The following is a 20,486-nucleotide window of genomic DNA, read 5'->3' as shown; positions in this document are numbered from 1 at the left end:
AAGACCCTAGTCATAAGCTAGAGTGAAAGAAAAAAAATATAGAGAACTGGAAATATATTCCAGTTATGTATCCTCAGAGATACAGGGTTCATTCCCCACTGCTTAGGGAAAATCAGTTTAAAAATGAAGGAATGTTTAGTAGGAAAGCTTTTCATTGGATGCTAACATTTTCTCTTCTTTCCCACCCCTCCTCCTGCTCCTCCTCCTATGTCTTCGTCCAGCTTTGAAGCTCTGTTTACTGATCTGGAAAAGAGACAGAAAGACCTGGGCGTAGCTAACTTTGGTGCTTTCATCACCACCATGGAAGAAGTGTTCCTGACGTGAGCAACAATGCACAGGAAGAATAAAAACCTTTGGGGGGAAAAACAATATCTTAGTCCCCTTTGCAAACTCCCCAGACTTTCAGATTCACACTTCTAGAAAAATGGGAGATTTGGGGCAGGTTTGGGAGGGATGGAAGGAAGGACCTCAGGTTTGGTTTTGTGGGGTTTTTTTTTTTTTAAACTATGATAGCATTGAAAAAAAATATCAATTTTATAAAATGGTATCTTACAATAATCTTTAATGTGAATGAGTCCAGGGTAATCACTTATCACAGTGTCCTTGTTCTTCTTGCCTCACTAGAGTGTGGCAGCAGTTCTGTGACGGTGTTTGGGAACCCCACTTCCACCCTGGTCACCATGTTGCCCCAATACTGCTTTTGCCATCAGTAGCAAACTCTCTATTCTCCAAAGAAGCTTTTTGGGGATCTTGTTGAGAAATGAGATGCTTTGCACATTTTTGTGTTTTTTTTTTTTTTATGTAGGGTCAGTAGTATGGAATACTCACAAACAAGTAACCAATCTATCCACACTCAACCGCCCTCCCTCCTGAACAAAATCTCAATCACGAACCAGAATAGGAATATGTCCAGAAATGAGAGCGATGTTTCGGCTGTCATTGAAAGCTCTGCAGTTATATATAACACCGGGGTAAGCACCTTTACGGAAGAAGCTGATGTATATTTGGTTAGGGCTCAGGAGTTACATTCTGTCTTAATCCTTGAACAAAAGAATGTGGAGTTCTCAGCTACTGTGGACTCAGCGACCACACCAAATTCCCCAATGCAGAAGTCATGTTCCGTATATAATGTACAACAGAAAACAAGCCTGCTCTCACCATTGTTACTCCTTGGCTCAGTTTTTGTTTTAGAATTTTTTTTTTTTTCAAATTGATAACCCAGAAATTTCTTAGTTCATTGAAACTGGAGTGTGCTGCACTGAGCACAAATTTTTAAAATTTCAATGTAATTTATTTTTAAATTATTATTGAAGTACCATTGTTTCATACCTTTACTAGTGTTTTGACAGTATAGGATTTCCCCCCTCAGGTTGAGTCACCACAGCTCTCCCACCACGAAGCACCTATAGTCCTCCACAGGCATAGTTGTTTAATAATCACGCATGCACAGTATTTTAAGTTTTTGCAGTGGTCGTTGATAGTGTCTACAGGATTTTTTCTTAGTATGATCCTCCCATGCAAAGTCTCTTTCTGTTGCAGCATTTCTCTAATTCACTTCCAAATTTTCTGTTTCTTCTAAAAAGCACCTGTTTTTCTTGAATCTCTATAGAGTCTGGGGAAAATCATCTAGTTGAGATTTTAGGTTTGTGTTATCAAAAGCCAGACCTTACAGGAAAAAGACAGAACTTACAAGCTGAGCATCGATCTGAGGCACACCGCAGGGGAGGGAAAGGGAAGGCCCCATAATAGGTGCTGTGGTGTTGGGAGAACTACGGGAAATACACCAGAAGGGAGAAATCAAATACTGTACAAAAATTAACGGTGTAAGAAAATAAATGAAGTAATTAAAATAAAAGTGAGGCCTTAAACAGTTTTTTAAAATACCTTATAGCAGAGGTTGGCAAATAATGTAAAGAAATAATAAACATGTAATGTTTTGTGGACCTCATGGTCTGTGTTGCAGTCACGCAGCCCCAACATTGTAGCAGCCATAGACAAGACAGAAGTGGGGCCTTCCTGGTGGCACAAGGGGTTAAGTCTCAGCACTATGAAGCTATCCACAGCCACCATAGCATGAGTTCGATCCCCAGCCAGGGAGCTACCCACATGGCGCAGCAGACCTCTCCTGTCTCACCCGCTGCTCCCCTCGACAGTGTATTTCAGTCAGTCTGTCTGTTCTGCTCCCCACTCTGTCTCTGGTGAGTCCTCTCACCCGCACCTCTGGCTTACACCTCAGCTCTTGTATGCATAAATAAATAAATCTTAAAAAAAAAAAAAAGGAATTGGTATAGCTGTGTTCTGGTCACACTTTGTTTACATAAGCAGGCCACAGTTCATCAACTCTTGCCTTAGGCAAAACAAAGGCAGATCATGCTATTACGTACAATCTTGTCCTGCTTAGGTTCTATCCCAAGTGTTTATTTATATAAACTTCATGTATCCTCTATAAAATTCTGAAGTGTCTATCTTGATGAACTTCAATGTGAATAACACTATGCTTCTTTCTCCTGTCAGTGTTCCCTCTTCCACCAGCAGTTCTGTGCCATGTTCATAAAGAGGGTGCTGTTCAACTGGCGCAACTGGGAACTGATTTTGCTACAGATATTGGCACTTCTAGGTTCCTTTGCCTTTCTCACAGAGGCTGATAAATTTTCACAGAGTAGACATTATGAGAAGGCCAGACAGATGGATCTGAGTCAATATGGTCAAACCATTGTGCCTTTGTCTATTTCTGGGAATTCTAACATCACTCTGATTTTCTTACAACACCTTAAGAGTATACTGGAGTCTGAAAAACAGTCACTTAGGGAAGTGCAAGGTAAGCTTCATTAAGAAGGACTGCTCTTGGATGAGGATCTGGTGCGTCTCTTGCAATGAAGGTCTTAACCGTGTATGTGGCTGCCTGCTCCACTCTTTCTGCGAGTCACCAGTCTCATAGAGGCAGCCATGTTAGAATCAAGACGTGGCCTCTAAGGCAACTAGTCATGAAGAGGCAATTACCAGTGGAGGCACTTCCACTATGGATTGTCTACAAGACGTATGTTCTTGTTCCTTTAAGTTGAAAAAAAAAGTCAAAATACATGAGGGGTTTCTTTTTTTTAAAGTTCTGGCCTGAATGTAATGTAACACATGAACCCAGGCCCTACGGTAGGGACTAGTGGTCCTGAATCCTCAAACCAAGGCTTCAGTCTCCTAAACTTATCTAAAATGGGAATACTGGAGACTTAATAAGCTAACTCCTAATAACACATAAGATAGTAGCAATGAAAGTTTTCATTAATGGATTCATACATTTTTCTTCTATTCCTTGATCTAGATTTGGGACAGTAAGAACTTCTTTCTTATCTCTAGAACCTGACCCAATTCAATTCAAATTGAATTGAATGTGGAGAAGAGATTTAAAAAGGGAGGGAGTAGAGTCAAAAATGTTAGCTCGAGGGCCTCCCTGGTGGTGCAGCGGGTTGAGTGCAGCTCTGTGAAGCTGACCACAGCCTCTGCAGTGTGGGTTTGATCCCTGACCGACGAGGGAGCTACCCACATGGCGCGGCAGACCTCTCCTGTCTCGCCCATTGCTCCCCTCAGCAGTGTCTTTGGTCTGTCTGCCTGTTCTGCTCCCCACTCTGTCTCTGGTGAATCCTCGCAACTCCCACACTTCTGGCCTGTACCCCAGCTATTATATACAAAAATAAATTTTTAAAAATCTAAAAAAAAGTCAGCTCTAATGTAATTTTGAGTGTCTAAACAAGAGAGGATAAGGACCTAGAACAAAATAGGACCGAAGGAAAGAAGATGGATTTGACAGATAGATGAAGAGAATGAAAATAGATTTTGTTTTGTCCCTGGTGGTGGAGGAGGGTAAAACCATTCACAGTAAATCTGATTTTTAATTAAATTTTTATTTTAAGATAATTAAAGATTTGCAGTGGTGAAAATAATCCTGAGAGCTCCTGTAGACCATTAATAACATCTTGCAAAAAACTAGTACAAGGTCACAACCAGGATATTGACATTCATACAATCAAGATACAAACACCTGGAATTTTGCATACATGTGGTCTTCAATTCTATGGCATAAGTGCCAGGATTATAATTTTAATTGCCAGCATGCATCATAGCTACATGTTTGGTTTGAGAAGAAGCTACCCAACTTTATAAGTCTCCTACTACATTCCATCTGCAATGTACAAGCTACCCACTTTCTCTACATCTTCCCCAGCATATATGTTGTCTGTCGCTATTTTTTTATTTTAGCCATTATGGTAGCTATGTAGTAGTATTTCCTTGTTTTAACTTGCATTTCTCTGACTTGCGTTTTGATATATTTTCTTGTGTTTATTTGCCACATCTATATCATCTTCAGTAAAATGTGAGTTTGTCTTCTCCTTTTCTAAATAGATGTCTTTTCTTTATAGTAAACTTTTTTTTTTAAGATTTTATTTATTTATACAAGCACTAGGTACAGTCAGAAGTGTGGGAGGGTGAGAGAATTCACCACCGACAGAGGAGAGAGCAGAACAGGCAGACAGACAAACAAAGTACACTGCTGAGGGGAGCAGCGGGAATGGCAGGAGAGGTCTGCGCGCCTTGTGGGACCCTCGCCCGGCGGCCGGGGATCGAACCGACGCTGCAGAGGCTGCAGGCAGCTTCGCAACCCAGCCCTCAACCGCTGCGCCACTGGGGAGGCCCTATAGTGAACTTTTGAAAGTTGCATATATATTTTCCCTCATACTGTTTGTCTTTTCATCATCTTAATAAAGGTGTACATGGAACAAAAACTTTTTTATTTTGATGATGTCAAAAAATTTTTTTTATGGAATCATGTATTTAGTGTCATTTTAAAACCCTTTGCTTAACGGGCCTCCCCGGTGGCTCAGTGGTTGAGCGCTGGGTTGCAAAGCTGCCCGCAACCTCTGCGACGCCGGTTCGATCCCCGGCTGCTCCCCGGCCACCGGAGGAGGGTCCCACATGGCGCGCAGACCTCTCCTGCCGCCCACTGCTCCCCTCAGCAGTGTACTTCGGTCCTTCTACTTGCTCTGCTCCCTGCTCTGGCTCTGGTGAATTCTCTCACCCTCCTCGCTTCTGACTGTACCCAGCGCTTGTATGTATAAATAAATAATAAACAAACAAATAAATAAATAAATAAAGCTTGCCTCTTTAAAAAAAAAAAAAAAAAAACCCTTTGCCTAATCCTAGATCCTAAAGATTTTATCCTAAAAGGTTTATAGTTTTCTAAGTTTTCAGTTTTTTTTACTTTATATTTAAGTTCATGGTCCATTTTTGGCATTAATTTTAATATAAAGTGTGAGCTGTGGGGCGTGGTTAAATTTTCTGCCTATGGCTATCCAGTTGTTCCAGCAATGATTGATTGATTATGATATTTATTTAATTACTTAGCAACTATATCAAAACTGAGGTGTGTGTAAGTCTATTTTGTGTTCTCTATTTTAGTCCATTTACCTTTATATCTGTTCCTTCATCAATATCATGTTTGCAATCTGGTAGACTGGTTCCTCCCCCACTTTATTATTGTTTTTCAAATTTATTTTAATGTCTCTGCTTTTTCACATGAACTTTACAATAACCTTGTCCCCTCCACCTTTCATAAATCTATAAATGCCTCAAAGGAAAGAGGAACAAAGAATGTCTGACCCACTTCAACACATTTCCGTTCTTTCTAGGGTCTCTGTCCCCAAATGTTTGATTGTTTTTCTCGACATGTAATACCTTCAAAGAGGTAACTTCTTACTTTTTTTATTCACTTGTTCCATTTTTTCAGAAGGAGATTTTTTTTTTCTGCTTTAAGATTAGTAATAAAACCTGTAAGTTGAAATACTTACATGGCAGCACAAGCCAGAGAAGTAGACTGAGAGAGTCTATACCACATTGCCTGTGCTTTCCCCGTGAAATGAGTTTAGGTTGTAGACGATGAAGTGAGAGGTCTTGGAAACGTAATCATGAAGTGGAGAGCTTGAGGAGAAGGGCAAATGTTTGAGATAATCATGAGAAAGTTGAAAGTAAAGTCATTTGCTCCTGATCCCAACATAAATTATAGGGGATCTGTATTGTGGATAAACTCATCAATATTGTTTCCTTGTCCTAGGTGACCTGATGAAATACTTGATGGAAAATGAAGACTGCATTCACTTATGCATTGTTGCATTTTCCATTGAGGAAAAGCAAAATCAAATCACGGTTACTGCGCTGTTCAACAACCAAGCATATCATTCACCAGCTCTCAGCCTGGCCATGGTAGACAGCGTCCTTTTCAAGGCAGTGTCTGGCCCTGATGCCTCCTTAACAGTCTTTAATAAACCTCAGCCACATTTTTATGATAAAGAATACCATTTCCAGTATGTTGTTATTTTTGTCAGGATGACTTCTACACTTTAAATGCTTTTCTTCCACCTTACCTGACATTATTAATATGATTTAAAAAGTTATTGATAGGAAACTACTATGTTGAATTTCCGATAGATGTTTTTTGGTTCCTTCTTCTGTAGGAAGACAAACGGATTCCAGGTGGCCTTAAATATACAGTTTGGCATGTCTGTTTTGGTCAGTGGCTATTGTCTCCTGGCAGTGACTGAGAGAGTCTCTAAAGCAAAACACATGCAGTTTGTGAGCGGGGTCCCTGTCCTTGTGTTCTGGCTCTCTGCTCTATTGTGGGATTTCATCATCTTCTTCATTACCTGCTGCTTGCTACTGGTGAGTGCAAAAGTTTCTTGAGGATTCATTTGCCTTCTGCACCCCAGGGAAAATTCCTATTCTTTAACTATGTCATAAATTTAGTTCTGCCAATAAACTATCTTTGCTCCTTAGCTTAGAAAATATTGTAAAAATGTCAGGGTAGAAACAGTCTCTCATATCCCTTCATTGGGAAAAAAAAAAACTTTATTTTGTAAAAACACTTTTATTTAACTACCTTATTGTATTTATTCTGTTTGTAGTATGCTTGCTCAGAAACAAAATAACTGTAGTTATAGGTAGTGGATATTCAATTATGCTATACTTACTGGTTGTCTCTATTGCTATGGCTACCTCCACCACACCACCATCAATTGTATAATGACATTCCAGGTGTAACCTTCCTGTTGACTTCTTGGTTGTGCTGTTACGTAATTATGTAATTGCCTGAAGGACATACCCTGCCATTTCTGTAGAAACTGTACTTCCTCTCTAATGAGATGCAGATTTCCAGATATTTATTTCCTTTGGCAACTATAGGTTCCTCTGTACCACCATCCATTCAAATAAGGGCCCTCCAATGTTGTGTTTTACTGTCTGACTTTCCACTTTAATTCAGAAAAATTAAGAGAGCGATTCCAGAGTTGTTTGGGTGGTGTGAAGGGAGTTGGGGAAGTGGACTTGAACCTGGAGACCCAGTTTAAAGAATAAAGATGACAGGTAAGTTATGTAATAAGAGGGAGCATCTTTAGATAAATATTATCTTTAGATAAGACTATTCACCTCTTTCTGGAAAAGTTGAGAGTTAAGATTATTGAAGGAAACTATATTGAGTTTGTTCATGAGTAAAAATTTTTCCAAATAGGAAAAAGCTCTATTTACAGGTCTGTCCTCTCAGAAGAAGAGATGGCATTAAATTCATACTCCTAGGCTACAGCTTTTTTTAAATACCAAAATTGCTTTAATTAATGAATATCATGTTAAAGAAACATGAGACTCAACTGTTTTCTTCTCCAGTATTTCTGGCTTGAATTGTGTTTGCACTTACCCTTTACTTTTCCAATATCTCTGTACTGTCTGTGTTTCAGGGAGTGCTCAAATTCTGCCAGTTGGACTTATATGTCACAGATTACCATTTTCTGGACACAATGCTGATCTTAATGCTGTATGGCTGGTCTGCCATTCCCCTCATGTACCTGCTGAGCTTTCTGTTTACTACAAGCTCTTCTGCCTACATCAAGCTTGTCCTATTCAACTACCTTTCAGGAATCTTTGGTCTCCTCATAGACAACATGTTAGAATTTGGTAAGAGCAAGAGTGTCACAAAATGCCTCCTTTTTGTCCCTGCATCCTGTAGCTCCACAACATGACTTTAGGAATCTTCTGCACCTGATTTTAGAAATATTTGGAGCAGTTGCCCCTGAGAATTATTGACTCATTGAAGAGTTAGTGCCATTCTGAGCGAGATGAAAATTATTTTTAATTGCATAGCTTGTCAGTTTTTAGACTTTTCCCATCCCTAAGGAGCCAGTCATCATTTTGTCAGATTGAGATATTCTGTTCTCGTCCTCATCTCAAAAGATCTTTCTTTTTTTTTTGGAGATAAGAAGATATTTAAGACAGAGAGACGCCCAAAGATATTACACAAGTCATACATGACTTTAAATTTATTGAAATTAAATACAATTTAAAATTCATTCCATAGTCACATTTTTAGTCTTATCTAAAATTCATTCCATAGTCAGAACCACATGGTGGGTATTAGTGAAACTCAAGACCTTTTCCATAATTATGAAAAGTTCTGTTAAACACTGATGTTCTAGTATATCAAGAATTATTAAATCTGGAATAACTGTCTCTATATCAAGTGAAGATCTACACAGGTCAGAATTGGCATGGCTTTGGCACTTAAGGTTACACTGCTTTCTACTCCAAGTGTTTTATATGAGCTTTCTATTTAGAAAAGTCTTTCATATTCTTCCCCCAAAAACTGAATTCAGTATCAAAATTCTGTAATGGCAATTTATAAATGAAGCATGTTTGTATCTCTGAGAACTCAGACTCTAATTATTATTCAGTTTAAATGGGTCCTTTGAAGAAACATTAGTTATCAGCTGGTTTCTTTGAAGATTTTTCTACTCAAAAATATACCAGAATTTTCCCCTACAGTTGGATCCTAAGGTTTGTCTACTTTACTCCCTTAGTCAATCAATTAAGATTAAAAATGTGAATAATAGACAGTAATGGTTTCCTGTTTGTGTCATATGCCAACAAGACTTAAAAGGACACCCACTTCACCTAAAAGACTTCAGAACCCTGATATTATCAACACAAACTGTGTCACTGGCTAGCAAGTGGAACAAACTTACTGGAAATTAATTAGTGTTCTTCAAAGAAAACCTAAATAAGGGATCAGGAAAAAGACTAATTATAGGGCCTCCCCGGTGGCTCAGCGGTTGAGCACTGGGTTGCGAAACTGCCTGCAGCCTCTGCAGCACCAGTTTGATCCCCGGCTGCTCCCCGGCCACCAGAGGAGGGTCCCACATGGCGCACAGACCTCTCCTGCCGCCTGCTGCTCCCCTCAGCAGTGTATTTCGTCTGTCTGCCTGCTCTGCTCCCCGCTCTGACTCTGGTGAATTCTCTCACCCTCCCGCACTTCTGACTGTACCCAGTGCTTATATAAATAAATAAATAAATAAATAAATAAATAAATAAATAAATAAATAAATCGATCTTTAAAAAAAAGACTAATTATAATAAAGTAAAAATCAAAATCAACAAGCAACTATAAACCAGAGATACAATATGGGGCTGGGGGCGGGTAGGGGGAGGGATAAAACAAGGGGAGGTGGTAATTGGATGGGGACTATAACCAAGATGAAAATGCATACATTGTGCAAAAATGAAAAATGACGTAAAAAACAAATAAAATAAAAATGCTCAAAAAAATAATAAAATACATGTATAATTAAAAAAAAAAGATAATCATCTGGTCTTTAATTCCGTGAACTTGGTTTGATCATCATTGGGGGATTTGTTGTCCTGGAGATAGTTCAATTCCTACAATGAAACCTAATCTGATCTTCTTTTTAGAAATGCAACACAGAATGTCACGTGCTACCAGAACCTTCATGCTTAATTTATTACAGCTCTTTCCCAATTACAACCTTGCGAAATGCATCTCTTATTATTTTGCTTTCTACCAGAAGAAGAGATTGTGCTCCATAAAACAAACTCCTAGCCAGTTATATTGTAAACAAACAAGTAAGTATCTTGGGGGTGCCTAAGTGTCTAGGAAATTAGCCACAACCTTATACATTGAGACATATAGGGAATCTGCCCTGATTTCTAAGGAGAAAGTTAGGACACACGTTCAGTGCATAAAGCATTTTACAAGGCTGGGGAAACCCCTTTGTAAATATTATAAAGCCTCAGAAACAAATCTGAAATACCTTTAAGCAGCCATCAGATAGAGAAATAAGATCACTAATCATCAACTGCAAATAACCTTATGTATGTTGTTTTATACTTTCACAACCTCATTATATTTGTTGTGCCCTAAGTCACAGTTTTATAAGCCAGAACTGGGATTTCAATGCTTATGTTCTTTCATTGGCAAGAGCGGACAGAGTGAGAAGGGCAGGAATACACAGTAAGTCAGGTCCTACCTAGAAATTAGCCTCAATTGCTTCTCAATCTCAAGGTCATTGAGCAGCCAGTTGACTTCAAGGGAAGCTTGGTATTCACACAGTTGTAAACCATATAACAATAAACAGAGGGTGGAACAACAAAAAATGGAAAAGAAACGTTCCCTGCTAAATCTATTGACATGAAAATCGTGGTCTTACTGAGTCTCCATAGTAGCAAGGACAATTGTACAGCAATGGAGGAGGTTTCCACTCTCTGTATATCCTCTCCAATAATTGTTATGTTTCATTTTTTTGAAATCTAGAACTTTCCTAGTCAGCATGAAGTTGTATCTCATCATTGTTTTGGTTTACATTTCTCTAGTTACAAATGAGGTTGAGCACCTTTGATGTGCCTGTTGTTCATTCCTAGATCTTCTTTGTAGAAGTGTCCACTCATATTATATACCTATTTTTCCCCTTTTTTTAATTTACTTTTGAATGAAGTGCCTTTTTCTTATATCATTGTTAAATTTTTGGACAGCATACCTGAGGGGGAAATCATATTTGCCCATTTTTAACTTGAGCCATTAGGCTTGATATCTTCTTCATTTAGGCACCATCTCTGATAAATGAATTTCAAATATTTTCTCTCCTTCTTTGGGAGAATGTGACAGCACCTCCTTGATAGTGTCTTTTGATGCACAGTAACTTTTTGATGTCCAGTTTGTCTTTTGTTTCTTTGATTGCTTGTCTACTTAATTGTCATATCAAGGAAGTCATTGCTTAATCAAAGGGCACAGAGACTTACCCCAATGTTATCTCCTATGCGGTTTGCAGTTTTAGTAGTTATAGTTAGATATTTGATCTGTTTTCATCGATTTTTGTATGTAGCATGAGGTAAGATTCCATCTTGTTTGTTTTGCAAATGGAGATCCAGTTATTCCAGCCCCATTTGTTAAAAAAGAGTATTTGTTTCCCCCATTGAATTGACCCAGTCCCCACGTATGGGTTTGAGGTTGATCTCTCAGTTATCTTTCATTGATCCATGTGTCTATCCTTTTTCCAGGACAGCCTCCATCTTGACTAATTTGTACTAAGTTTTGATACTAGAACATGGCTATATCTGGATACTTTATAATTCCAAATACATTTAAGAATTAACTTTTCTTTACGTAAAAAAAAATCTAGTTGGATTTTTATTGAGCTTGCTTTACTTTCTTACAATAATTTTGAGAAATTTAATGAGTATGATTTTTGGTTTTACAATCTGTAGATTACTTATTTAGTTCTAGTCATCCATTTACTTAGAGCATCTTTATTTTTATTTAATACTGTTATACTCTGGTTTCTTTTCAGATCATGCAAGTCTTCCACCTTTTATTTAATAATGTTTAGTAGTTATTGCTTTAGAAGTACTGCCAATATGTTGTTTGCTTTATTCCTATGTATCTTTTGATGCCATTATAAATCCTATCACTTTTTGAAGTGTCATTTTGTTGTTTGTTGCTGATGATGGAATAAGACAGTTGAAAGAGTTCATTTTTGTGTATTGAGCTTACTATTTTATTAATTTTTTATGAGCTTACTGAATTATTTTATTAATTTTAACAATTTATGTGTAACTTTTCATTTCCAATGGGTACATTCAAAGCAGCTGTGAACAGTGTACTTTTCCATCCATATAAATTTGTTTCTTGCCTTTGACTTACTGTTTGGTCAAGGACATATAGTTCAAGTTGAATCAAAGTGGTGAGAGTAGACATCCAGTTTTTCACTGAAACTCACTATGGCCTATATATTACAGTTCTTATGAGATAGATGTGGGATTCAGAGTTATCCCTTTAATCCAGTTTCCTGGATTAAAGAGATTTCTTCCTATTCTGTTTGGTTAGGGTTTTTTCTTAAAATCATAAATAATTGTTCAGTTTTAGCTGATGCTTTTTACTGCTATTGAGATGATAATAAAAATGGTAAAGATTTTTCAAAATTTTGCATGACCTTTGAGCTTAAATGTTTTTTTCTAATTTTCAAGTGATGGTTTCACATGTCTGAAAGGTCTTGGGACATGTTTTTATAGCATACAATAACTACTAGACATACCAATGAATAAATTAACATTCACATACACAATTGATAGCAATCTATTATATCCGTGAAGGTCAGCCTTCAGAATTCATTATTGAAGTGGTTATTGTGTAGCAGGGTAATCATTTTTCCCACTCTAAATTCTTGTGTCAAATTAACCTGATATTTGATTTTATCCTACATTTCTTCCTGTTTGTTATTCTTAGGCCTTATTCAAATTGTCAGAATTTTATAGTAAGATATCTTTCTCTCTTTTTTTCTTTTTTTTTTTTGTGCCATTTTTAGATACTTCAAGGAATATTTACAGTTTCGAAAAGGAAATGATTGCAAAGTATTTGGTTATGATGAGTACCACAGGCTTTGTTTTCCTTCTTTTGCTTTTGTTTTGGGAGACTACATTGTGGAAGCTAAAATTAATTTTCAATCAATATATTTGCTTTGGTATCTATAGGAAATTAAAGCAGGTTAGTAATTAAGCATGGAGCTGAAGGGTAACTCTAGGAAAATGGAAAATTAGGCCTGTCAAGCATGCCGCCCTCTCAAGTAACTAGATAATGTCCACAGAAACATATTTGCTTAAATAAATTTTATTGAGGTACAATTTACCTATAAACTGCATTCATTTTATTCATTTTGTTGATCATGTCAAAGGATCAGCTTTTGTCTCTCTGAAATTTCTCTATTATTGGCTATTTTCTCTTCCATTGATTTTTTTTGTCTTTATTTTTATAATTTCCTTCCTTCTACTTAATTTTGGTTTACCTTTCTTCTTTTTCTGGTTTGCTTGTGGGAAGCATGAAGCCATATCTTATAGATCTTTCTTCTTTTCTAAAATAAACATTAAATATTAAAGATTTCCCTATGAATTGTGCTCATGTGTATCTGAAAATGTTTGATTATTTATAGTCTTGTTATCATTCAAGTGTTCAAAATATTTTGATTTCCTGTATGATTTCCTTTTTGATACAGATTACTTAAAAGTCTGTAGAACAATTTCAAAGACCTGAGAGTTTTCTAGCTGTATTATTGCTTTTGATACCTAATTTAATTCATTTATGGTCAAAAAATATGCTCTGCATTCAATCTATTTGAGTCCATTAACATTTGTTCCATGGCTCAGCAAGTAATCAATCTGGGTAATGTGCCATGTGCATTTGAAATAAATGTATATTTTGCATTTATTGGTTGTAATGTTTTATAAATATCAATTCGATCATAATGGTTGATAATATTGCTTGTATCACCTAGACTTTAGCTGATATTTTTGTCTGATTGATCTATCAATTGCTGGAAAAGGAGTTTGAAATCTCCAATTCTTATGACATGTTTATTTCTCACCTTAATTCCATCGATTATTTCTATATATACTTTTTAAACCTCTAATTATTGAATAAAAAACATAGATTATTTTATGTCTCCTTGGTGAGCTGAATTATGAAACATTACTCTATATCTCTGGTGAGGTTCTTTGTCTTGAAGTCTATTTCTGCTGATCTGAATATGGCACCTCTAATCTTCTGATACCCTGGTGTCTGCCTCCTTCCCCAGATTAGAAAAGTGTTTGGCTCTAATTTTCTCAATTTTTTTGTTTTTCCTCTCAAGAGTTTCCCTATTCTCTCGAGATACTTTCCTTCTGGAGGACCCAAGTGATAAAAACCATTTCCTTGAATGATTTAAATTCTGGTTTAAAAATTTAAAGTACATATCTTACCATGTTAATTCACACCTCACTTTCCTGATGAATTATTCATTATTCAAAATTTAGTCAATGTACAGGAGATGCTGAGGTCACAGTAAGATATTTCTTGAAATGACTCAAACCTTGGACATATTTGAGATTATCCTTAAGTATACCTTTCATGAAGTCACCCAGCCCAGACTAGCTGCCTAAAAACCATCCACTTCTGTGATTCTTGTCTTTAAAATATAGCAAAAAGTGTCCTCAGAGTTATCTGGAGACTCCAAAGATGAAGATGTGCAAAATGAAAGAAAGAAAATCCTGGGGCAGCCTCTGTTGATGATGAATTCTGCAGTACTTATTAAGGAACTCACAAAGGTAACATCATTGACCACTGTTTTCTGGCTGCATTCTTAAGCATGGCATTGTCTTCTAGGGGTCTTTGGGGTCTGTGTATACTCTCCCCACGTAAAAGAAGAGTTCTTGTGAAACTGTTTTAAGTAGTGATTGATAGGGACTTGAGGTACTTATGATTTGACCTCCAGATAATCTTTACTATGTTTTCTATATTTTTTAGATATATTTTAAGTGCCCACCCATTCTGGCTGTGAAAAATATCTCCGTTGAAGTCCAAAGAGGGATGTGTTTTGGGTTGCTTGGATTCAATGGAGCTGGAAAAACTACTACCTTCCAAATTCTGACTGGAGAGCAGACTCTTACTTCTGGAGAGGTGTTTATTGATGGTTTCAGCATCACCAAAAATATCCAAAAGGTATGCTGCTCTTATAATCTAAGAAGTGGGAAGCATGACCACGTGGGTTTGCAGGTCAGAGGTCGATGACTGGAGAGAAATGGGAATCATGGTAGGCGTTGAGGTTTTATTGATTTAGTAAATTCTGGAGAGAAAAATTTTTTGAAGAGAGATAGTAAGACGACAAGAACATAACCTAAGACTTCTTTTGTGTTTTTGAATCTGTTAAAAGGCATGTTCTCTCAGCAGTGCACCTAACACATTCCAGATAAGGTGCCGAGGCCGGGAGAACTGCAGGTCTTGTATCTCATCCGTGAATACTCAGTGGGATAGATGGCATGGGTCCTTATTAAGCCAATTCTTGTAATCAGGTGCAATCAAGAGTTGGATATTGTCCCCAGTCTGATGCCTTGCTGGAATACATGACTGGTCAGGAAACAATGACCATGTATGCTAGATTACAGGGAGTCTCTGAGTCCCAGATTCAGCCATATGTGAAAAAATGGTTGAATTCACTACAACTGGAGCCCCATGCAGACAAGCTTATCAGTACCTACAGGTGAGTCATGCTGATCTTTTTGTTTTTGCTGCTAATGCTGAGGTGCCTCACTATGTTTTTGATGTTTTAAATAAATGCCCACAGGCCCACCTAAGTTCCTCCGTCACACAATTATCTGTGAAACTATTTAGTGAGTTTCTAGGTTCCAGATGCCAGAAAGATCAAGGCAGTGCCATGTCTTCCTTTTTCAGAGATGAAATTCAGATTATTACTTCTGTTTGAACTATGGCCTATGACCTTCAAAGAGGAGCATCTTATTCTTCCTAGTGTCCAGATGTTTCTTTACCTCCCCATAAAGGAGGAATGTAGGTCCTCTGAATTATGGTGGGATTTCTGTACCTGGGATATTATGACACACTATGAACAAGTAAATAAAAACTACTGACAGTGCTGCAGATCTAGGTACATAAAAGTCATTTCCCTATGTTTCAAGTGAAAACAAATTGTTACACACACCTATGTTTGGGTCTGCTACTTGTTGAAGTCACATCTAATCATCACTGTGTATATCCAGGCTAAGTGTTTGCTGAAACTCAGTATTTGATGTTTGTGCTTTTTCCTGTAAATAACTGATTTGTGTGTCCTCCCCACCCCTTCCTTCTCTCCCTTTCTATCACCATGAAGTGGAGGAAGCAAACGTAGGCTGAGTACTGCTATTGCCCTAATGGGAAAGCGCTCAGTCGTTCTGTTGGATGAGCCATCATCTAGCATGGACCCCAAAGGCCAGCGCCTGCTGCAGGACACTGTGAAACTGGCATGTGAAAGTGGCAAAGCTATCATTATATCGTCCCACAGGTCTGGCTCATTGGGATGTAATAGTGGCTAAGAAGGGAATTGTTTGTGGCTGGGAATATAAGGCAGTGAACTTGCTTGAGTTTGTGTGTTTCTTACTAATCCAAATGAATAGAAAGGTTAAGAATTTTCATTGAATCAGATAACCAAGAGTAGGGAAAGGACAGGAAATTCACACAATGTCTGTTTGGTTATTCTACTAGTCATCTGAAAAATTTCCACTTCCTAATTATGAGCTTTATGATTTGCAAATTCTACTTCCCATTGAAAATTACCATAACATCCTTACTCTGTTTGAAGAACAGAATGTCTCCAAAGGAGAGCTTTGTAGGCTACTTCACTCTGGTGTCTTGTTTTGCTAGATTAGAGGAATGTGACACCCTCTGTACCAGGTTGGCCATCATGATGAAGGGAGAGTTCGTGTGCTTGGGCAGCCCTCAGTACCTCAAGAACAAGTTTGGCAGCCTTTATATCCTGAAGGTCCAGGTCAAGATGGATGCACCTGAGACTCTATTAGACGATGTAAAATTTTTCATCAGAATCACGTTTCCAGGTAACTGAGGTTGGGTTAACTTAAAGATGTGCTAAATCATGTTTGCTGTTCTCACCATTCCTAAGTTTTATGTCTTCGGTAACTGTTTCCTGTGAGGTATTGATATTTCTCAGTCTTACACACTGAATTCCCTCTAGATGCTTTGTTTCTGTCACCTCTTGTGCCTGCTCATCTTGAGAAGTTTTCACAAAAAAAGTTTCTCATTAAGTTCTTGCATCACTTAATACAGCATTTTTGGATTTGTGCTTTCCATATGAATTATAGCTCTAAAGTCATATTTTTAACACAGTTCTCCATTATAGTCACATATTACCCATACAAGGTTATTTTTCTCCAACTGAGCATGTAATTATGGTCTTCTGATGTCTCAGCCAGTATAAGGTATTGAAATGCAAACAATAACCACTAAGTTTTTCTTTCCTTTCAGGAGTAGGTCTGCTTCTGCCTTTTAAATTCAATAAACACTTCTCAAACTATATGATAGAAACAACAACTGTTTCTTTATGTCCCTACCTCTCTTTTCTAAACATAAGGAAAGAAAAAAATAAATAAATAAATAAAAAAAATAAACATAAGGAAGGGGCATGGCAAGGCTTTTAATAATTCTGTGGCAAGGAGATAAGTAATATAGTATTTGAGTCACAACATATACGATAGTCAACAACCTACATGTCTGTCAGTAACCAAATGGAAAATAAATCATGGATTATTCCTATGCCGTGTTACTATTTAGAAAGGAAATGGATGAATGATAGCTAGATGCAACCACATGAAGGAATCTTATAATATTAAGTGAAAGAAGAAGAAAGAAATGAATCTACACTAGAGGATTCCAGTCAAATAAAGTTGAAAGTAAGAAAATTCCACCTACATTTTTAGGGATACATGCATAGGTAAAAATACATTTTAAAATTGTCCATAACAACAGTGAAGGTGTTGGGCTTTTTCCTGGAGACAGAGGCTGGATTATTATTACTTGACCTAAATGAGGTAGCTTCATCAGTGTTTGCTTCGAGTAATTCCTTAAACCCTGTACTTGGAATATTCAAACACACAAAAACGGCTATCATGATCTTGGAGACAATACATGGCTTTAAATTAATATTATTAACATGTACTGTATTTTAAAACAGTTTTGTTACAGTTAACCCAGTGTTCAATAATCTGCAAATATGCATTGATAAATATAAATACATCATTTGTTCTACATTAAAAATGGTTACCATCTTTGTAGCCTTCATCTGTGGATTCTTGCACATCTGTAAGAGAAACAGGAACACATGACCTGACTTAAGTGATTTATATGTTTGATTTCTTCTTTCACATGGTGTGTAATCATGAAGAGAGTGCCACAGCTGCACTCACACAACCAGGGTGAAACGCTCCAGGTGCATATTCTCAGCACTATATATTGTTCAGGAACAAAGTCTTCCAGTAATACTAGAATTTAAGAAGGTTCAGGATTTTAAGCTTGAGCAGGTGAACTCTCAATTTTTTATGCCTGAAAGGCTGCCCACCGTAATTTCTGTGGACTCCACCTCAATTGTATGTATTGGGTTCGCATAAAAGTCATGACACATTTTTTCTGTTTTTCAAAGAAAAAATACATCGTGACTTTTCCGACAGTCCGATATTAAGTAGATGTAGCACATGTAGGCAACTTAAAATCTGTGAGATTATTCACGTGTCCCATCTTTCCTTTCATAGGTAGTACATTACAGCTGGAGAATGAAAGGATCCTTAACTACTACATTCCCAGCAAGGACTTAAGCTGGGGAAAGGTGATTGTAGAAACACTGCCCTTTTAACATGTGTTAAGAAAGCACTAATGGTGGGGGAAGTGTTTGATCTACAAGTATGTGTAAGGGATTCTGGCACTGTAGGAAGAGCAGAAACTTAGGTTACTTCCCAAAGGTCCCCTAGAATTTAATTGCTTTGATTTTTACTCTTTAAGTCCCATTATTAGTGCATGTCCCTCAAGAGATGAGGCTAGAGACCTGCCTGCACTCTTTTATCCTTTCTCACTGATTTCCCATCTCCCTGCCAGTGCTGTTTATCCCCCCAACAATAACTGGGCAGGAGTTGGAGGAGGGGGGAGAGAAGTTCATCGGGGTGAGGGCTGGAATGGAGAACATTAATGGTAACTGTACATTCTTTGTGTTGCTGTTAAAGATGTTTGGTATTTTAGAGGACGCGAAAGAGCAGTACAGTTTAGAAGACTATTACATCAGTCAGATAACGCTGGAACAAGTCTTCCTGACTTTTGCCATCTCAGAGGCCCCAGATGATAACGAGGAAAAGCACTATGAGATTTAGTTCCAACCGGTGATCCTTAGGACATCCTTCAGCTAATCCCTCCTGCTCCTGGAGACATCCAGGGGCATTCCTGGGTGTGTATATATCTTGGTGTAAATATATTTGTGCAATAAAGAGTTTCTCCAAAAGAAATATTTCCCTTCTTTGTAGATTTCCTTGGGTGGCCTGTGTATCCAGAGTGTGCAAATTTGAGGAGAGGGAGAAATTCCTTTTTTCTCTCCTATATATACAACAGAGCAGCATTAATCAAGGTGGAAAAGGATCTATCTATGAATATTCTGAATGTTTGGACAGAAACACCCAAAAATGATGGTGCTATCAGTTGGAACAGCTTGAAGAGCAGAGATTTATGTTTTCAGCTAAGTTATGGATAAGAGGAGCATTAAGCCTGGAGCAAATCATGTTTCCTTTTTCTAAACACACACACACACACACCAATTTCATACCAAAAACAATCTAACGTCTATCAAATTTTAAGGGGTAAGTTGGGTCATTTCTAAAACTTACACCAATAGTCTACATTTGTAAGAGAACCCTTGCACCAAGAACATTTAGAGCCCAACAACATCAAGCAAACGCTGATTTTACAATAGTGTGTTTTCTTAACCTATTCTTGCCCCACCTCTGTTAAGAAGAAAGGAGACTGGAGTGGAAAGGGGGAGCTCGTCTCATGTTTGTTTGGGCAGATGGAGAAATCTAACCACCTCACCAAATTCCCAGACAGATGAGCAGACAACGGGATGATCCTTGTTTGAATCGCATGCTGAAGAGTCCGTGAAGTTGCTCTATGTGGGGATGGTAGTTCAGCTGGGTATTGTGAATAGTGAAGTGATTTCCAGGAGCTGTTCTTTGTTCCATTGCTTTTAAACTGTAGTAGAACTTTCTGAATCTTCTTCAACTAACTGCCACGCCGAGGGTGACCATGATCATAAGACGGGCGCTCAGGAGGTTGTGAAGATTTGTGGGGTCACCCAGTAGTGTCCAGAGGAGAAAAGCCTGGGAGGAAGGAACACCCAGGTAGGGCTTTCAGGGTCTGGGGGCTCCGGCAGTGGGCCCCGAGGGATCACGCGGGAGGAGGGCATCCCGTGGTGTGGAAGGAGGCGGCCAGCGCCCATCCGCAGGCGGGGGCGGGGCTCGTGCATTGGCCTCTCACTCGCCTGGGGTTCTTGGCAGGGGGGGCGCCCCTGTGGGAAGGGCGCGAGGCCAGGACTGCAGATCCACCCGCGGGGGGCGGTTGGGGAGAGCGTTGGGAGAAGCCGCACCAGGTGGAGCCTGGCCCTCCTGCGGGAAGTCGTAGGTGCTTGAGACCTGAGAGGTGAGTGTGGGACCCCCTATTCAACACCCCCCTTCCCCGCCCCCCCCTCGCCTCTCCTCCCTCCAAGGCGCCCAGCTCTGGCGAGGGCTCCAGGACGCCCTGAAAGACCTACCCTCTCGGCACT

General features: G+C 38.4%; 1 protein-coding gene across 1 annotated transcript in view; it reads left to right on the top strand.

The window, feature by feature from the left end:
- LOC311181787 (phospholipid-transporting ATPase ABCA3-like) overlaps positions 1-19,047 on the top strand; it is a gene marked incomplete at both ends in the record, with an annotated part of 36,324 nt that extends 17,277 nt beyond the window's left edge. The window contains 14 exons of the mRNA XM_084250222.1: positions 222-320; positions 806-971; positions 2,515-2,818; positions 6,101-6,350; positions 6,501-6,705; positions 7,773-7,989; positions 12,684-12,736; positions 14,329-14,454; positions 14,654-14,848; positions 15,199-15,386; positions 16,011-16,181; positions 16,541-16,731; positions 18,439-18,512; positions 18,904-19,047. Of these exons, the coding sequence (XP_084106348.1) occupies positions 222-320; positions 806-971; positions 2,515-2,818; positions 6,101-6,350; positions 6,501-6,705; positions 7,773-7,989; positions 12,684-12,736; positions 14,329-14,454; positions 14,654-14,848; positions 15,199-15,386; positions 16,011-16,181; positions 16,541-16,731; positions 18,439-18,512; positions 18,904-19,047 (2,383 nt within the window). The remainder of the gene's footprint in view (positions 1-221; positions 321-805; positions 972-2,514; positions 2,819-6,100; positions 6,351-6,500; positions 6,706-7,772; positions 7,990-12,683; positions 12,737-14,328; positions 14,455-14,653; positions 14,849-15,198; positions 15,387-16,010; positions 16,182-16,540; positions 16,732-18,438; positions 18,513-18,903) is intronic.
- Positions 19,048-20,486: the final 1,439 nt, after the last annotated feature.

The sequence above is a fragment of the Talpa europaea genome (assembly GCF_964194135.1).
Source record: "Talpa europaea genome assembly, chromosome: 12".
Lineage (NCBI taxonomy): Eukaryota > Metazoa > Chordata > Mammalia > Eulipotyphla > Talpidae > Talpa > Talpa europaea.
The sequence above is the reverse complement of the archived record's forward strand: the minus strand, read 5'-3'. Positions and strand labels throughout refer to the sequence as shown.